Consider the following 13,913-nt stretch of genomic DNA (forward strand, 5'->3'; position numbering starts at 1 on the left):
ATCTCCCACCTGGAACACCCCCTCTCCTCCTGTAATGCCTGGCCTGGAAGAGAGCCAGCCACCTTCCCTCTGAGCCCCTCACCCGGCCCCAAGCCCTGTCCAGGCCTAACTCATCAGTGCTTGAGGCAACATGGATCCCTCCCCCCAGGGGCACAATCCCAGGCAGGCCTGGTGTGACCAGCAAGGAATGTCCATTTTCTGACCCTGGTCTGAAGAAAAGGGTTTGAGTTGGGGTGTGTGTGTGTGTGTGTGATCACGGGATGAGTGGCTTAGTGTAGGTGTGGCACTCGGCACCTGCTGTGGGGAGTGTTCGCCAAGTCAGTGTATTCGTGCCTCTGACTTCATCTCTCTCTCATCCCAGCCACTCAGAGCAAGGCCAAGCCTGGCTCCCCAGGTTGGGGTTCTGGTCTAATCCTTTGCTCCCTCCCCCAGGCCAGAGGTACCTGCCAACGTGGCCCCAGCCCTAGGCATCCTCAGCTAAGGAGCTGCAGTGTCCCCCCACTGTGGTAGAAGGTGCAGTGGCTTCTACAAGGGGGCTGGACCTGAGCAGGCGTGGGGCAGCCACAAGCCCCTCCTCTGAGGAGAAACCAAAGGGACCTTGGAATCCCAGTTTGAGGACTGGAAGGGTGTGGGCAGGGTACAGAACTAGACCAAAGACTGGGTACTCTGGAAAACCAAAGCCTGCTCTTCTCCTGCTCACACGGAGTCTCGACTGTAATCTAACCCTGGGGGTAAATCTTGTTTCACATTTCCAGTCCTGCAACACAGGCCCAATCCCTAGTCATGTACCAAGTGGCCTCCTTCACGCAGCCTCCCGCCCTGCCCAGGCCCAGTACGCTCTGCACTCTGAGCCTTGTAGCCTAGCTGAGCCCCAGGCCTGACCTCCTGGAGCCCCTGAACTGTGTCTGAACTGCATGACGGGGATGACAACCCCCCGTACCCCAAAGATGAAGTCTGGCCTCCTCACCTTCTTGCATCTCTGCCCCTATGGGTAAAGCCTAGGCTTTCCTGGAAGGCAGCTCTGGAGATGACTCTTGACAGGCCTACCCCTGTCAGGATTCAACAGCCTCCAGGACTGACTGGACATCCCCATGTGGGACCTGCCTCACTGGGACCCCTCATTCCCCACAGCTCTGCCCCTGGCCTCCAGAGAGCCTTCTCCTCCAAAGAAGCAGACAGCCCCACCCCCAGACACATCTGCCTGAGAGCTATACTGCATCTCCCCATCTATATGGAGAGAGTTGTCTCTCTCCAACTAGAATTTCTTCCCTCTTCCAGGGATAGAAGGGGAGGGATCCTTGGAAGAAGGATACCCTCCCAAAGTGGGTCTGTTCCAAGGACTCATGAAATGGTGACGTTTAATGAGAACCCCCCACCCTCCCACCCCTGTATATACATCTATAAAAAATTCAAATACAGCAAGTTACCATTGAGTCAGACTAGAAGGGACTGACAGGGCATTAAATACTGTGGGGTGGGAGCAGGGAAAGGGGAGGGTCGTACAAAATGGGGACAGGTGGGAGAGTGAAGTGTGGGCGCTGGGGGGAGGGGGATGGCTGGGCCCCCCAGCATCAGGAGCTTATAATCTGATGGTGGCAGCAGAGACCCTGGGACAGACAGGAGGCTGGGGCAGGAGAAATTACGGACGTGAGGGGCTCCCCTCAGACCCCCCAAGGGCTCCTGGGAGTGGCTGGCATTGGAGGGTCCAGCCCGAGGGGCCAGGTGGGGGTGGGGGGTCTTTGGTGGGTGGGTTAGCTGCAGGGTCCTCCTCTCCCGAGGGCAGGAGGAGAGCCAGCATGGTGTGGCAGGGCTGCCGGGGTCTCTACAAATTATGTTTGAAGAGAATGCAGAAGGTCCTCCCGCCCGTGTGCAAAATAGAAACTGGGATCTGCGGGCTCAGCTCCGGCCTCCTGGTCCTCTGCAGGTGCGCTGGCATGTCCTCACGGGCTCTAGGGAAACAGGGCAGGGGGCTGTAAGGGACGACGGCGGGTGGGGGTCCCCTTGGGCTCCCGTCGGCCACCCCGCCTCACTTGATTTACCAGATCAGGAGACTGTCGGCAGCGGCGGCAGCAGCCAGGGCCAGGGTTATGGGCACACTGATCAAGAAGGGTGCTGAGGGTCCTCCGCCGCTGCCCAGTTCCCCAGGGTCACAAATCTTCGTGGTGGGTGGAGGTGCCAGTGAGCTGGTGGTGCTGGTCGTGGTCTCTGGGGAACATGGGGGGGGATCCCACTCAGGGCAGGGCCAGGGCTGCAGTCAACCCAGATCTGGGGGGTTCATGAGGCACACTGTTCCTGCTCCCTGTGTTAGACCAGTACTGCCTCCCCCATCAGACAGCCCCTGCTTCCTCTCTCAGACGTGTCCTGCCTCCCCCATCAGGCAGACACTGCTTCCCCATGGCTCAAAGATGACCCCTCCACCCCACGGCCCCTACCAAGAATGTCCAGACAGCAAGGACAAGGCACAGCGTGGTCAGGACAGACAGACAGGAGTGTGGCGGCCACAGAGTGCCTGCGGCAGAGGCTCTAAGGCTCTGAGTCCTGGGAGGGGTGGGAAGGCGCAAGATAGAGCCAGGTAACAGCGCAGGCCCACTGAGAGAACGGGGGGGGGGGGGGGGGGGAGGGGCTCACCCGGGGCCTGGGCCTCAGTGGTGAGGTGTCGTGGCTCCTCAGTCCAGGGTGTGGCATGAGCGGCCACGCTCCAGTCACTCCACGTGCCAATCTCATTGTCCTTGGCCGCCACCTGGATGATGTACTCCTTCCCGGCATAAGCATCTGTGATGGTGTGCGCTGTGCCGTCTGACAGCTCCACCTGCAGCCAGACCGCGGGATGGGGTGGGGCCCGGGGGTCAGGAGAGTGAGCACCCCCAGAGGAACTGAGAACACTGCTGGGGAGAGAAGAGTGAAGACCCCCCCCCCCCCGGAGGAAAAGAGAGCTTCCTGGGGGGAGAGAGAGGATATTGAGAATATTCCTGAAGGAGGGTAAAGACACCTCGGGGAGGAGACCCCAAGGGAGGGAAGAGGATCCTGAAGGAGAGTAAGAAAATCTTTACGGAGACCGGAAGCACCCCCAGGGGAGCAGGAGGACTGTGCTCAGTGTCTCACTCTGCTGTCATCCCAGCTTCCTCACAGTGCCCAGCCTGAGCCCTGATCTCAGTCCCTCCCTGGAGGTGACAAGAGTAACAGGGTAAGAGAGGAGATGGTGATGTGCTCAGAAGGAAGGTTATAAACACAGACGTGGAGCTAGGCTGCCTCAGTCCAGGTTTTAGCTCCTTCCCCTCTCAGCCGGGTGACCAAGTTCCTTAACCTCCATATGCCTTGCTGTCCTGATCTGGAAAATGGCATTAATGATCTATCTCACAGGAGTATAATGAGGACTCAGGCACATGGGAAGCACCAAACACACTTCAGCCAGTTCTGTCATCATCAGAGCCTGGCTTCCCAGATGCCCAGTGCACCCACCAGCCTAGCCCCTGTTGAGCCTCCCACTCAGGAAGGCCTCAGTGTGGTTATCACCCTGCCTGAGGCAGAAGAGGGCGGGGGCGGGGGCAGCTCCCAAGCAGCAGGACAGCAGGACAGCAGGACAGCTGCTCCATTTCCTCCTGGAGGCATCGCCCCCCCACCCCCGCCCAGGCCAGCCCTATTCTGCTGGTCTCCCCCACCCTTCAGGCTGGCCTGCCTGTCCAGCGCCCCTCCCAGTCCCAGGCTGGGCTCTGGTTCATCTCAGCGGCACCCGCTGCCTCATTAAGCCTCCTCGTAAACAGGGGCAGCCGGCAGGGGCGGAGGAGGGGGCTGCTCTGGGCCACGTCTGGCTTCAGGGCTTTTTTGGTCCCTGTTCCAATCTTCCTTCCGGGAAAACCGGGTCTGAGCTACCTACCTGACAGGCTGTGAGTACATGCACGCATGTGTATGTGTATTCATGTGTGTGAAGATGGGTCTAAGTAGAGCAGGAAGCCCCTCCAATAACCTCCCCCCCTCCCACCCCTATCTGTGGCCCTGAGGCGGAGACAATGGTAAAGGTCAGGGTCAGGGTGAAAGTCATTTAGGGCCCAGACCTGGGCTCACTCAGTCCTACTCCCAGCCCTGGAAGATCAGTGGACCCCACAGACTCTCCTCCCCTGAAGTTGGGGCCTAGTTCCTCCTCTGGTCCCCTATACCCTTTTGTCCTCCAAAGACCCCCTCTGGCTGAGTAGAGAGGGAGAGAGCTATGGAGAGCAGATCAAATTACCACCTCATTGGTGGGCTTATGGTGGGCACCATACACCTCTAGAAAGGTGGCCCAGGAGCCCAGTGCTTTCCTGGCAGCCACATCTAGGCTTAGGCCCTTCTTGCTAGGTTGTCACTGATCCCTTAATCCACACCCTTAAGAGAATGGCTCCTCAATTGGCAGGAATTCTCTAGTAGCTGGCATCTGCCTAGCCTCAGAGTCCTCCATCCAGTCGGCCGTAGCACGTCGACACGCCCTCCAGCCTCCCTGCTGAGTTAGGGCCAGAGCAGAAGATGCAGGGAACCCATGCTGGGTCCCAGTACTTGCCTCACCTTGTCCATGCTGAGACAGCCCCTGCCAGACCTCATGGTGCCCATTCTTGTCAGTCCTGGCCTGTAGCTCTCATTTCCCCCTGAAAACCCAAGTGATGTTTTCCTCTGCTCTCCCCTCCATACCACCTCCCGATCAGACACCTGCTTCTCTCCAACATAAGATTCTATTCAGAGCAAAATTCAAGTTCAAAAGAGCCATAAATTGAGCCAACTCCAATGTCAATGAGATATGGAACAGGGCAAGCATGTGCCGCGGGTCATACATGTTCTTAGCACAGAGTCCACGTATTCTGCTCTACCCACGTCAGTGTGGGGCTCAGTTCTGCAGTGCGTGGTCTTGGCATGTTAGTCACATGCATGTGTGCAGCACGGTTCCTGCTGGGGACCACGTGTATGTGTGCACGTTCCCGTGTGTGTGGCGGGCCGTATGCCAGGTCCACCGTGAGGCGTGTGCGCCGCGATACGCGGTGCTGCTGCCTGCAGCTCGTTAGCAGGGGAGGGGGGCTTGTGAAACTAGACCCTGGTTATTAGCAATGCATTAGGCGCGGGCAGCTGGCCAGGCAGGAGGGACTCCGGATTCTGTCAGAGAACATGTGAGCAGCCTTTATGGGGGCCAGGCCTACAACCCGGACAGGCACCCTGGAATCAAATTACGCACTTTAAAGGCTAGCTGGAAGGGGGGCATGAGGAGATGGGGCTGGAGCCTGGTGGGTTGAGCCCTGGGTGCCAGTCTGGGCTAGCGTGTGGAGCACCCTCGAAGCCCCAGTCCTAGCCCACAGACCTCATGGGCCAGAAAGAGTGCCTACGACCCTATGGGCCCAGGGCTGTCAAAGGAGAGAGAACATTAAGTCAGCCCCAAATGCCTGGCTGCTCCTCAGAGCAACTGTAGCTTGATCAACATCGCAGACCACACCCTGACCCCATACCAGCCCTTATCCACTGCTTCGTTCCCAGACTAGGCTACCTTCCGACCTGTAACCTTGAGCGGACCCCTAAGCCACACCTGACTTTGGAGCCCTGACACTCATCATGGCCTGAACTCATACCCTGGAACAAGTCTGCCACCACTGCCTGATTCTGACCCCTTGAGCCGTTGAGACTATAAGTCCTTGAGGACCAGGATGTCCTGCCCCTTGGGGCCAGCGCAGGCCCGCAGCCTGGGCCAGAGTCTAAGAGGGAGATGCCTGATCAGGGCTAAGAGCCAGAGTGAAGGAAAGGGAAATCCTACCTGCCCTGCTTGCCATCTCCCTTCCAGGATTTCTCCCCATTACCCCGGGCCACAAAAACAGATGTGTTCCCATCACACTAATGGAGGCCACTGGGAACCCTTTAGGGCTCCGATCAGGATACCTTCCTCAGCCCCATCCATCCTTCCAAGCCCATCTGATCCCCTCTCCCTGAGGAAAGAAAGCCTCTCTGACTGCCCCCAGGCTTCACACTGGAACAGCGACCAGCTGATATGGGTGATATGGATACCTCCCACGCCACGAGGCTCTGATTCGGGCACTGGGGATCTGGGCAGGGCAGGGCACTCACATGCTGCCACTGGTCCAGGATGAGGGGTCGGTAGCGCAGAAAGAACTTGAGAGGAAAGGATTCAGGGTCGGGCCAGGTCGAAGGGGTCTGCCAAGTCACCTCTAGCCGGCGAGGGTTGCTGGGTACTGGTCGGGCTACCACATTTTCTGGAGGGTCAGGCTTCACTGTTAAGGAGACACAGCTTCATTACCTCACTAATCTCTGGGAACGACCCCACTGTATCAACCCCAGTCACCATGTCCACCATCTCGTATCACCAACCATTGTCCTAGTTGTCACGGTGGCCACCCCTCTTCTCTGCTGTCAATTCTGGCAACTACCATTAACAACCATCTCATTATTTCCACCTCTCACATCCCTGTCACCACCAAGGACTGTCACTAGTCACTGTCACCAGCTCATGATAGCGATATCCCAAATTTCATCCCATCATCCCAACCCCATGCTCATAATGACCAGCATCCCAATTACCAAGTCTATATGATGGCTCCACCATTACCAGCATTACCTCCACTGTCACCGGGATCACCCCCTCCTGCACCAGCATCATATACTCCCCTCAAGCTTGGCTTTTCACCTCAACTCTTCCAGTTCCAAACTGAGATACGCTCTCCCCTGGAAGAGTCTGGGTTTGAAGCTGCTCTGTGGGTCAAGGTTAAAAGATAGTCCACAGGTGTGGCAGTTCTGGGTTGGAGGTAGGCTGAGGACATGATGGGAGTCTAAGGGCCCAGCTCATGTAGAAACAGTCTGGGGGTCTCAGCCATGGTATAGAGGGCAAGCAGAGGGTCTGGCTGGGATGGGGTAAGAGCAGGCAAGGGGTCTGGCTGGGATGGGGTAAGAGCAGGCAAGGGGTCTGGCTGGGGTGGGGTAAGAGCAGACAAGGGGTCTGGCTGGGATGGGGTGGGGGAAGGCAAGGGGTCTGGCTTCTGGCTGGGATGGAATAAGAGCAGGCAAGGGGTCTGGCTTCTGGCTGGGATGGAGTAAGAGCAGGCGAGGGGTCTGGCTGGGATGGGGTGGGGGGAGGCAAGAGGTCTGGCTTCTGGCTGGGATGGGGTAAGAGCAGGCAAGGGGTCTGGCTGGGATGGGGCAGGCGAGGGCTCTGGCTGGGATGGGGCAGGGGCAGAGGGTCTGGCTGGGGTGGGGGTGGGGGTGAGGGCGGTATCTGTCCCAGTCCTGTCTCCTGTTCTGACACCTCATTCATCACAAGCCGTAAGGAAGCCATTAGCATGGGGGGGTGGAGGCTGCAGCTGCACAAGGGTCTGGCCCAGCCTGCCCCCCTCCCCCTCCTGTATACTCTGGGAGCCAGAGAGACGATGGGGAAGAGCTGCTGGAAAGGTCTCTTGGCCCCTGCAGGTAAAGGACATTCACTCAAATGTTCACAGGCATATACATGCCATGAATACGTGTACACACGTGTACGCATGCCGCACATACCCAGGCACACCCGTGACTGTCCCCACCAATGCTCATATACACCTCTGGCAAACACCCGCTGACACACTCCCCCTGGAGTATGCTGCAGGGACCACCCCCGCCCCACGCACCGATGGTGAACTCGTCGAAGGTGATAGCTGTGGCGTTGTGGCCCAGGGCATTGCTGACACTTATCGAGACTTTGTACTTGATGGTGGAGAACAGGTGCATGTAGCGGATGTGGCAGCGGTTCTTGAGGGCTGGGTCCTTCTCACAGACCATAATTTTGGAGCCGTGCCTGGGGAAGGGTGAGGCCCAGGCACTGTTACCAACATCAAGGGTCAGATGGGGCAGAGGTTGGGGGAAGGTCAAGCCCAAGGCTGGGCTAGGGTCTGGACGAGGGCACGGTGGGTGGCTGGAGGAGAGGTCAGAGGTCAGGGCTGGAACCGGGTCACAGGCAAGTCTACTCACAGCACGGTCACATTGAAGGTGTTGGGGATGTAGGTGGGGGTGGGCAGATGCCAGCTGCAGTAGAAGCCCTTGGGGTAAGTGTTGGAGCGGCAGCTGAGCACGGGCTCCCGCGGCGGCACTGGGGGGTGAGGACAGCACGGTCAGGGTATTCTTGGAGCCCCTAGTCCCCTGCACTAGTGTGGGGACAGGTGGGCCCCAGGACCCCAGCTCTCCCCCTTCAACCCATCAGCTATGCCAGAGGTTGGGGAGGGGTGGCTGTCAGCGAGGCTCTGAGGCTTCCCAGGCCGCAGAGAGCCAGATGTTTAATTAAAGAAAAACAAGGGCTCTATGAAGAGGGAGCCCCCCCCACCTGCTCAACGGAGGCGGGAACTGCGGGGAACAGGGGGCTGCGGGCCTCAGCTCATCAATCACAGGATGGAGGTGATGTCTGGGGGAATCGGCCCCAGCCCCACATCTCCTGACACGTTGTGTCCATTCACAGAGAAAAACTGTGCAACAGAGGCTGCGGGGGCGGGGGGCAGGGGGTGTCTTGACTGGGTCCTCTGGTTGCTGGAATAATCAGGGTGCACTCCCTGGAGAAGAGTCATCCCAGGCTTCCCCCAGTAGAGACTAAGAAACATGAGGACGAGCCTGGCGGTCCACAGGAACACAGCACTGTATGCACATGCGTATCCGGGTGTAGGTGTCTGCATGCACGGGTATACGTGTCACACGTGTCTCTGCGACATGAACGACCCACGATGGAATGTAGGTACATATACAGGAGTATCTAGCGCATGGCTCAGAACGTGTGTTCACGTATGACTGCAGGTGTGTGCACATGCCTGTTGAGAGGAAGCTACTATTCCCTTGCTGTATACGTCACCCAAGCCCTAGCCCCCAGCTCCTCCATCACAGACCCTTTAAGAAGCCCTTTACTTGGTTAGCAGCAGCCTGCAATTCAGAATGCGGAGTCCCAGAGATGGATAGAGACCTGCCTGGGGTCACACAGCAAGCCAGAGCTGGGACGAAACCCCAGGATGGGGATACCACCTACATGACCACATTACACACTTGGGAAGTCCCTTCTGCTATCTAACCACACTTCTTGCTGCTGTGAGCACTTAGCTCAGCTGTCCCACCCTCAGGCATTGGGTAAGGCGTGAGGACAGCCGGCTCAGGTTCCTGGAAGGAGGCAGCTTCTGTGATCTGACCCAGGCAAGGAATGTCCGTCAGTGGCTCCAGGGACACTGACACCTCCCTCCTGTGTCCCCCCCTCCGCCCCACCCCCTGCCTGACAGGTGGACAGGAAATGGGAGGGGGGCAGTTCAATAAGCCAGGGACTGTGAAAGGGGAAGTACATGTCTATGCTTGTCGAGTGGCCATGGTGACACATGGGGAACTGTGGGCTTTCATCCACAGTGTACACGTGGTTGTGACTGACTCTGATTGCATGTACATGTCCAGTGTGTGGGAAGTATATGTGTCTCAGGGCCAAACCCCCAGGGCCCAATCTGGCTTTGCAGCAGGAGAGATGAGAGGGTCAGAGAGGCATCTGGGAAGCTTGGGTGTATGTAGCAGCTAGGGTGGGCTATGCTGTGGGCAAAGGTGGCTCTATGCCCCAGGCCTGCAGGGGAGAGCCAGAGCCCAGCTGAGCCCCCACAAGGGGCAACCTGCATTCTATCCACTGCTGTCTGCCTCCCCTGGGGAGCCTTCCTGGCCCTGTGTCCATCTTGTGTCTGTTCCATGTTCATCCTGTGTGCCTCTCATATCCCTTCCCTATCTGCCCAGGGACACAGAGGCATGGGGGTGGGGTGGGGGATGGCCAAGGACACAGGAAGTGCCTTGTGGGGGCCTGTAGGCCAGGCCAGAGTTGGCAGCCACCCCAGGAGAAAAGGACATTCCGAGGTCGGCTGAGAAGCCTCCACTCCCCCCTCCTGCCACCACCCCTCCCTTAACCCCAGCTTCAAAGGAGAAGGGTGCTGGGGGTGGGGTGGGTACTGAAGTCTGCAGAGTCAGCTCCTTGCTGCCTGGGACTCTTTGGAGGGCAGAGCGGGCCATGGCACTGGACTCACAGGCCCCCTCCACCAGCCAGCCTCCCCACTGACTAGTCCCCTCCATTTCCCCTGACCATCCTCCCCCCTGAGACCAGCCTCCCCCTCAAACCAGTTCCTCTCTCTGACTGGGCAGATCATGGGGGACCGGGGGGCCAGGCAGGGTTTTGTCTGTCATCTGGCTACTCCTGCCTGGCCTTGGGCCCTGAGTAGGGAAGGGCTTGGGTTTCCTGACAGGGACCAGGTTTCTCAGAGGGAAAAGGAGGAAAGAAAAACAAAGAAAGGAAGAAAAGGAGTGACTTGCTGCAGCTGGAGCCCAGCTGAGGGGCCGGGTGGGCGGAGGTGGGGGTGCTGTGAGAGACCAAGTGTGAGGTTGTGGGACCGTGTGCGATCAGGCCTGTTGTGAGCATGCTGCAAGATGGGGAAGAAGCGGTTTTTAGGACATGGCAATTGTGAGGCTGTCGTTGTGAACTCTGAGAGCCTTCATGTGTGTGACTGCAACCCTGGGCAGTTGTGTAACCATGCAATTGGCTGTGTGTGACTGCACACTGCATTTGTGTGTGACTCTGGGCAGGCTGTTTGATTTCAAGACTGCCTGTGCGGGTATGGCCGAGGGGCGGTGGTACTCTCAGAACATGTGGAAGTCCGCCGTCGCGTCTGAAACACAGGGACGGCACGACCACACACCTGAAACACCATACAGGAGATGAAGCTTAAGCCTGAACGTATTTTTCAAACTGTGGGTGTGGGAAAGTGCCCAGAATCCCAAGTGTGTTCACACATATGAGCCGAACACCATGTGAGAACATGTTAGAGGCTATATGTGAGCAAAAACTCATGTGGGTACATGTCAGTCATTCTCTGGGCATACAGACGTATTCCTGGATGCCCAGGCATCTCAAGTTGCCCCTTGTGGGGGGCTCTTGAGATGCCCACGTGACTGTGGCAGCCTGTGGCAGGACGACCTCGGGTCCTATGCGGGACCGTGTATGCGTGTGCATGTGTGCATGTGCCCCCGCTGGCCCAGTTTGTTTGTTTTCCTCCTAATTGGCTTGTTTTTCCATGTCCAGCCCACCAAACCGCATGTTTTTCCTCTCATCTCGCCAGCCCGCCTGGGCTGGAGCCCCCGGCACGCATGAGGCCTGCCCGCCGGCCCAGAGAGAAGGAGGGGCAGGCTGCCCACACCCCTGGCCAGGCCAGATCGGGTTGGGCGGGGCAGGGTGACCCTTCCAGCTCCAGCCCTCCTGGAGGCCCCACCCATACTCCTCCTGTCTGGCATCAAAGCCCTTGGCCTGTCCCAACCTTATCTCATGTCTCTCAAGGCACCCCAACTTCTGGCTTCCCAGATGCCCCTCTCCTGCCTCCCACCTGTCTTTTTTCCCCCCAGACATCTTCATCCACAAGCTGCTCTTTCCTTCTCAGCCAAACAGAGCTGAGGGGGAAGCAGTGCTGAACCAGGGGTTCCAGAGTTCCTGTCCTGACCAATCAAATACAGATATGTAAAAACTGGACAAGGAACCGTCCATTTAAAATCAGTAAATCACTCTGATTTGTTTTAGCTTAAAATCAGAAAGACACTGAATCAGCAGCATCTAGTAAACAAAAGGGTGCTACTAAAGGTAACCTGGTGATCCTGTTTCCTAATGTGGGTGGTCCTTTCATCATCCTGGGCGCAGGACTCCTCTGAGCTGTTTGTGAGCGGAGGGCAGGAAGGTGGACTGGGAGAAAGCAGTTCAGGGATCAGTCTGGTTAAGGGGACTTTCAACAGCATATTTTTATGATCAGTTTCCCTTGGAAATAGAAACATGAAAATCTTACATGTTTAAGATAAATATTAAATAATTTTTGGCTTGAATGACTCACAAATCAGGGGTATCTTTGTCCTGTCCTCTGAGCACTGGCTAGAAGAATAATTTGATATTGAGTGTTGCCAAATCCAGTCTCTTGTTACTAATATAAAATGACTGAGACAATCATGATTAATGTCCCCTGTTCCTCTGACCAGCTCTTTAGAAGGAAATAAGGCAACGAGAGATAAGTACCTGTTACTAATGCTATAGCCAATTCATGGCCAGTTCTCCTCTGACAGGCAGGGTCTGGGGAGTGGTCAGCACTATAAAGGGTCTGGGGTCTGGTCACAACGGGGCAGCTGTGGGCATGTCCCGTGGGTACAGACTACAGACATCATTTCTAGACCCAATTTCCCTCCAATGACCTCTGAAAGATCAAGTCATTAGGAATAGGGCCCAGGGTCACCAAGGCCCAGCCATCATGGCCAGCCTTGTCCTAAGGACTTCAACGACTCAAATTGAGAAGACAGGGGTGTCAAATTGGTCTCATCCTTCTTCCATGGCACTTTTCTGTGTGTAAGGACATGGGGCTAGGTTGAGCATTCCACGTCAACAAACCTTGTGGTGGGCCAGGGAGAACTCAGGTAAGCTGGTCCTGTATTTCTCAAGCTGGCCAACGGGGGTCATTCCACCCTTGGCTTGCACCTAAGACCCTTGGATATGATTGCCATCTTTTCAGTTTAAACACAGGAAGGCTTTTTTGTGTGAAAAGGAATATCCCCACCAAAACATATTTTCACCCCTCCTCTAACCCCACCGGTGGGTCAGTGTTTTGTGGATGACCATGAGCAACCAACCCTTCAGTCTAACATTTCCCATGGTTGTCCATACCAATCTCCTGACAACAGGGAAAGGGCCTGCTCCCAGGTCGCTCAAGCATCTCCTCCTCTCAGCAGCTCCCAGGGAATAAAGAAACCATCCTCAGAAAGTGGGGTACATCCCCCAAATGGGATGAGGCCAGAGAAACGTGAATCTTTCGCTCAAGGAGAAAAGAAATGGAACTATTTTCAGAATATTCTGTTGGTGGGTGCCTGCCCAGCTGACCCTCAGCAACACTGATAAGCTCCTCATTGCAACTTCTCCAAACCTGTCTTCTGAATCACATTCCCTTTTCCCTCTACCTTCCTGTTGGCTCCTTCTTATCTCTTTTTGTGGTTCACTTCTCTCCATCAACCCTTTATAAAGTGATGGTCTTCAGGGCCCAGTTTTGGGTCCTCTTCTCTTCTCATCCCAGAGTTCTCTCCCTTGGCCATCTCACCCCCTCCATGGCCTTTCTCATCCCATCCTCAGCCCAGGCCTCTCCTGAGTCCCAGACCCTCAGATCCACTGGCTACAGCCATCAGCTCCCGTTGTCCCCTGAGGACCCCAACCCAACATATCTACAGCAGATGGCAGTGAGGCCCTAACAGATCCCTGGCCCGTACCTACTGCCCTCATCTGTAGTTATATGCCTAAGAGCTTTCATTGGTCACTAAAATCTGCATTGCCTGCTGAGGCATCAGGCCAAAAATGCGGGGGGAATTAAAGCATCCCCACCCCCACCCCGGTAGACTCCTTCAACCAAGGATGGGCAAGAGTCAGTATATAAGCTTCTGAACTCCCTCACCGCTCAGGCGGGAGAACTCCCAGGTACATGTTCTGCCTGGGCTCTCAGAGTTCTCACAGGGCGAAGCTGCAGTCGCCCAGAAGATAACTGGATAACTCCGTCTTTGTTGGTCCCCTTAACTTCCTTTTTCTAGCACTTTCTCATTTCCTTACGGTGTTTCTGCCACCTGACAAATAAACTACTTGCATATAAACTCTCATCTTGGGATCTGATTCTAGGGAAATCCAAAATAAGATGACTTGCATACTACTGTCCAAACAGAACACACTATCTTTTTTTTTTTTTTTTTTTTTAAGTAGGCTCCACTTCCAACGGAGCCCAACACAGGGCCTGGACTCAGGACCTTGGAATCAAGACCTGAGTGGAAATCAAAGTCAGACGCTGAACTGACTGAACCACCCAGGTGCCCCCAGAACACACCATCTTCTCCTCCACTGACCCTTCCACCTTGCCTCTGTTGCAGGGATT

General features: G+C 56.3%; 1 protein-coding gene across 6 annotated transcripts in view; it reads right to left on the reverse strand.

The window, feature by feature from the left end:
• Positions 1–1,423: 1,423 nt before the first annotated feature.
• CNTFR (ciliary neurotrophic factor receptor) overlaps positions 1,424–13,913 on the reverse strand; it is a 38,128-nt gene continuing 25,638 nt past the window's right edge. For 5 of the 6 annotated variants that reach the window (XM_078061403.1, XM_078061401.1, XM_078061402.1 and 2 more), the window contains 6 exons: positions 7,957–8,074; positions 7,617–7,783; positions 6,073–6,236; positions 2,629–2,809; positions 2,040–2,205; positions 1,424–1,949 (listed from right to left, as the gene is read on the reverse strand). In XM_078061403.1, the coding sequence (XP_077917529.1) occupies position 1,949; positions 2,040–2,205; positions 2,629–2,809; positions 6,073–6,236; positions 7,617–7,783; positions 7,957–8,074 (797 nt within the window). In that variant the 3' untranslated portion in view covers positions 1,424–1,948. Of the gene's footprint in view, positions 1,950–2,039; positions 2,266–2,628; positions 2,810–6,072; positions 6,237–7,616; positions 7,784–7,956; positions 8,075–13,913 lie in introns of those variants that run through there. The other variant, XM_036081367.2, reaches the window with a different exon arrangement.

The sequence above is a fragment of the Halichoerus grypus genome, chromosome 14, assembly GCF_964656455.1.
Source record: "Halichoerus grypus chromosome 14, mHalGry1.hap1.1, whole genome shotgun sequence".
Lineage (NCBI taxonomy): Eukaryota > Metazoa > Chordata > Mammalia > Carnivora > Phocidae > Halichoerus > Halichoerus grypus.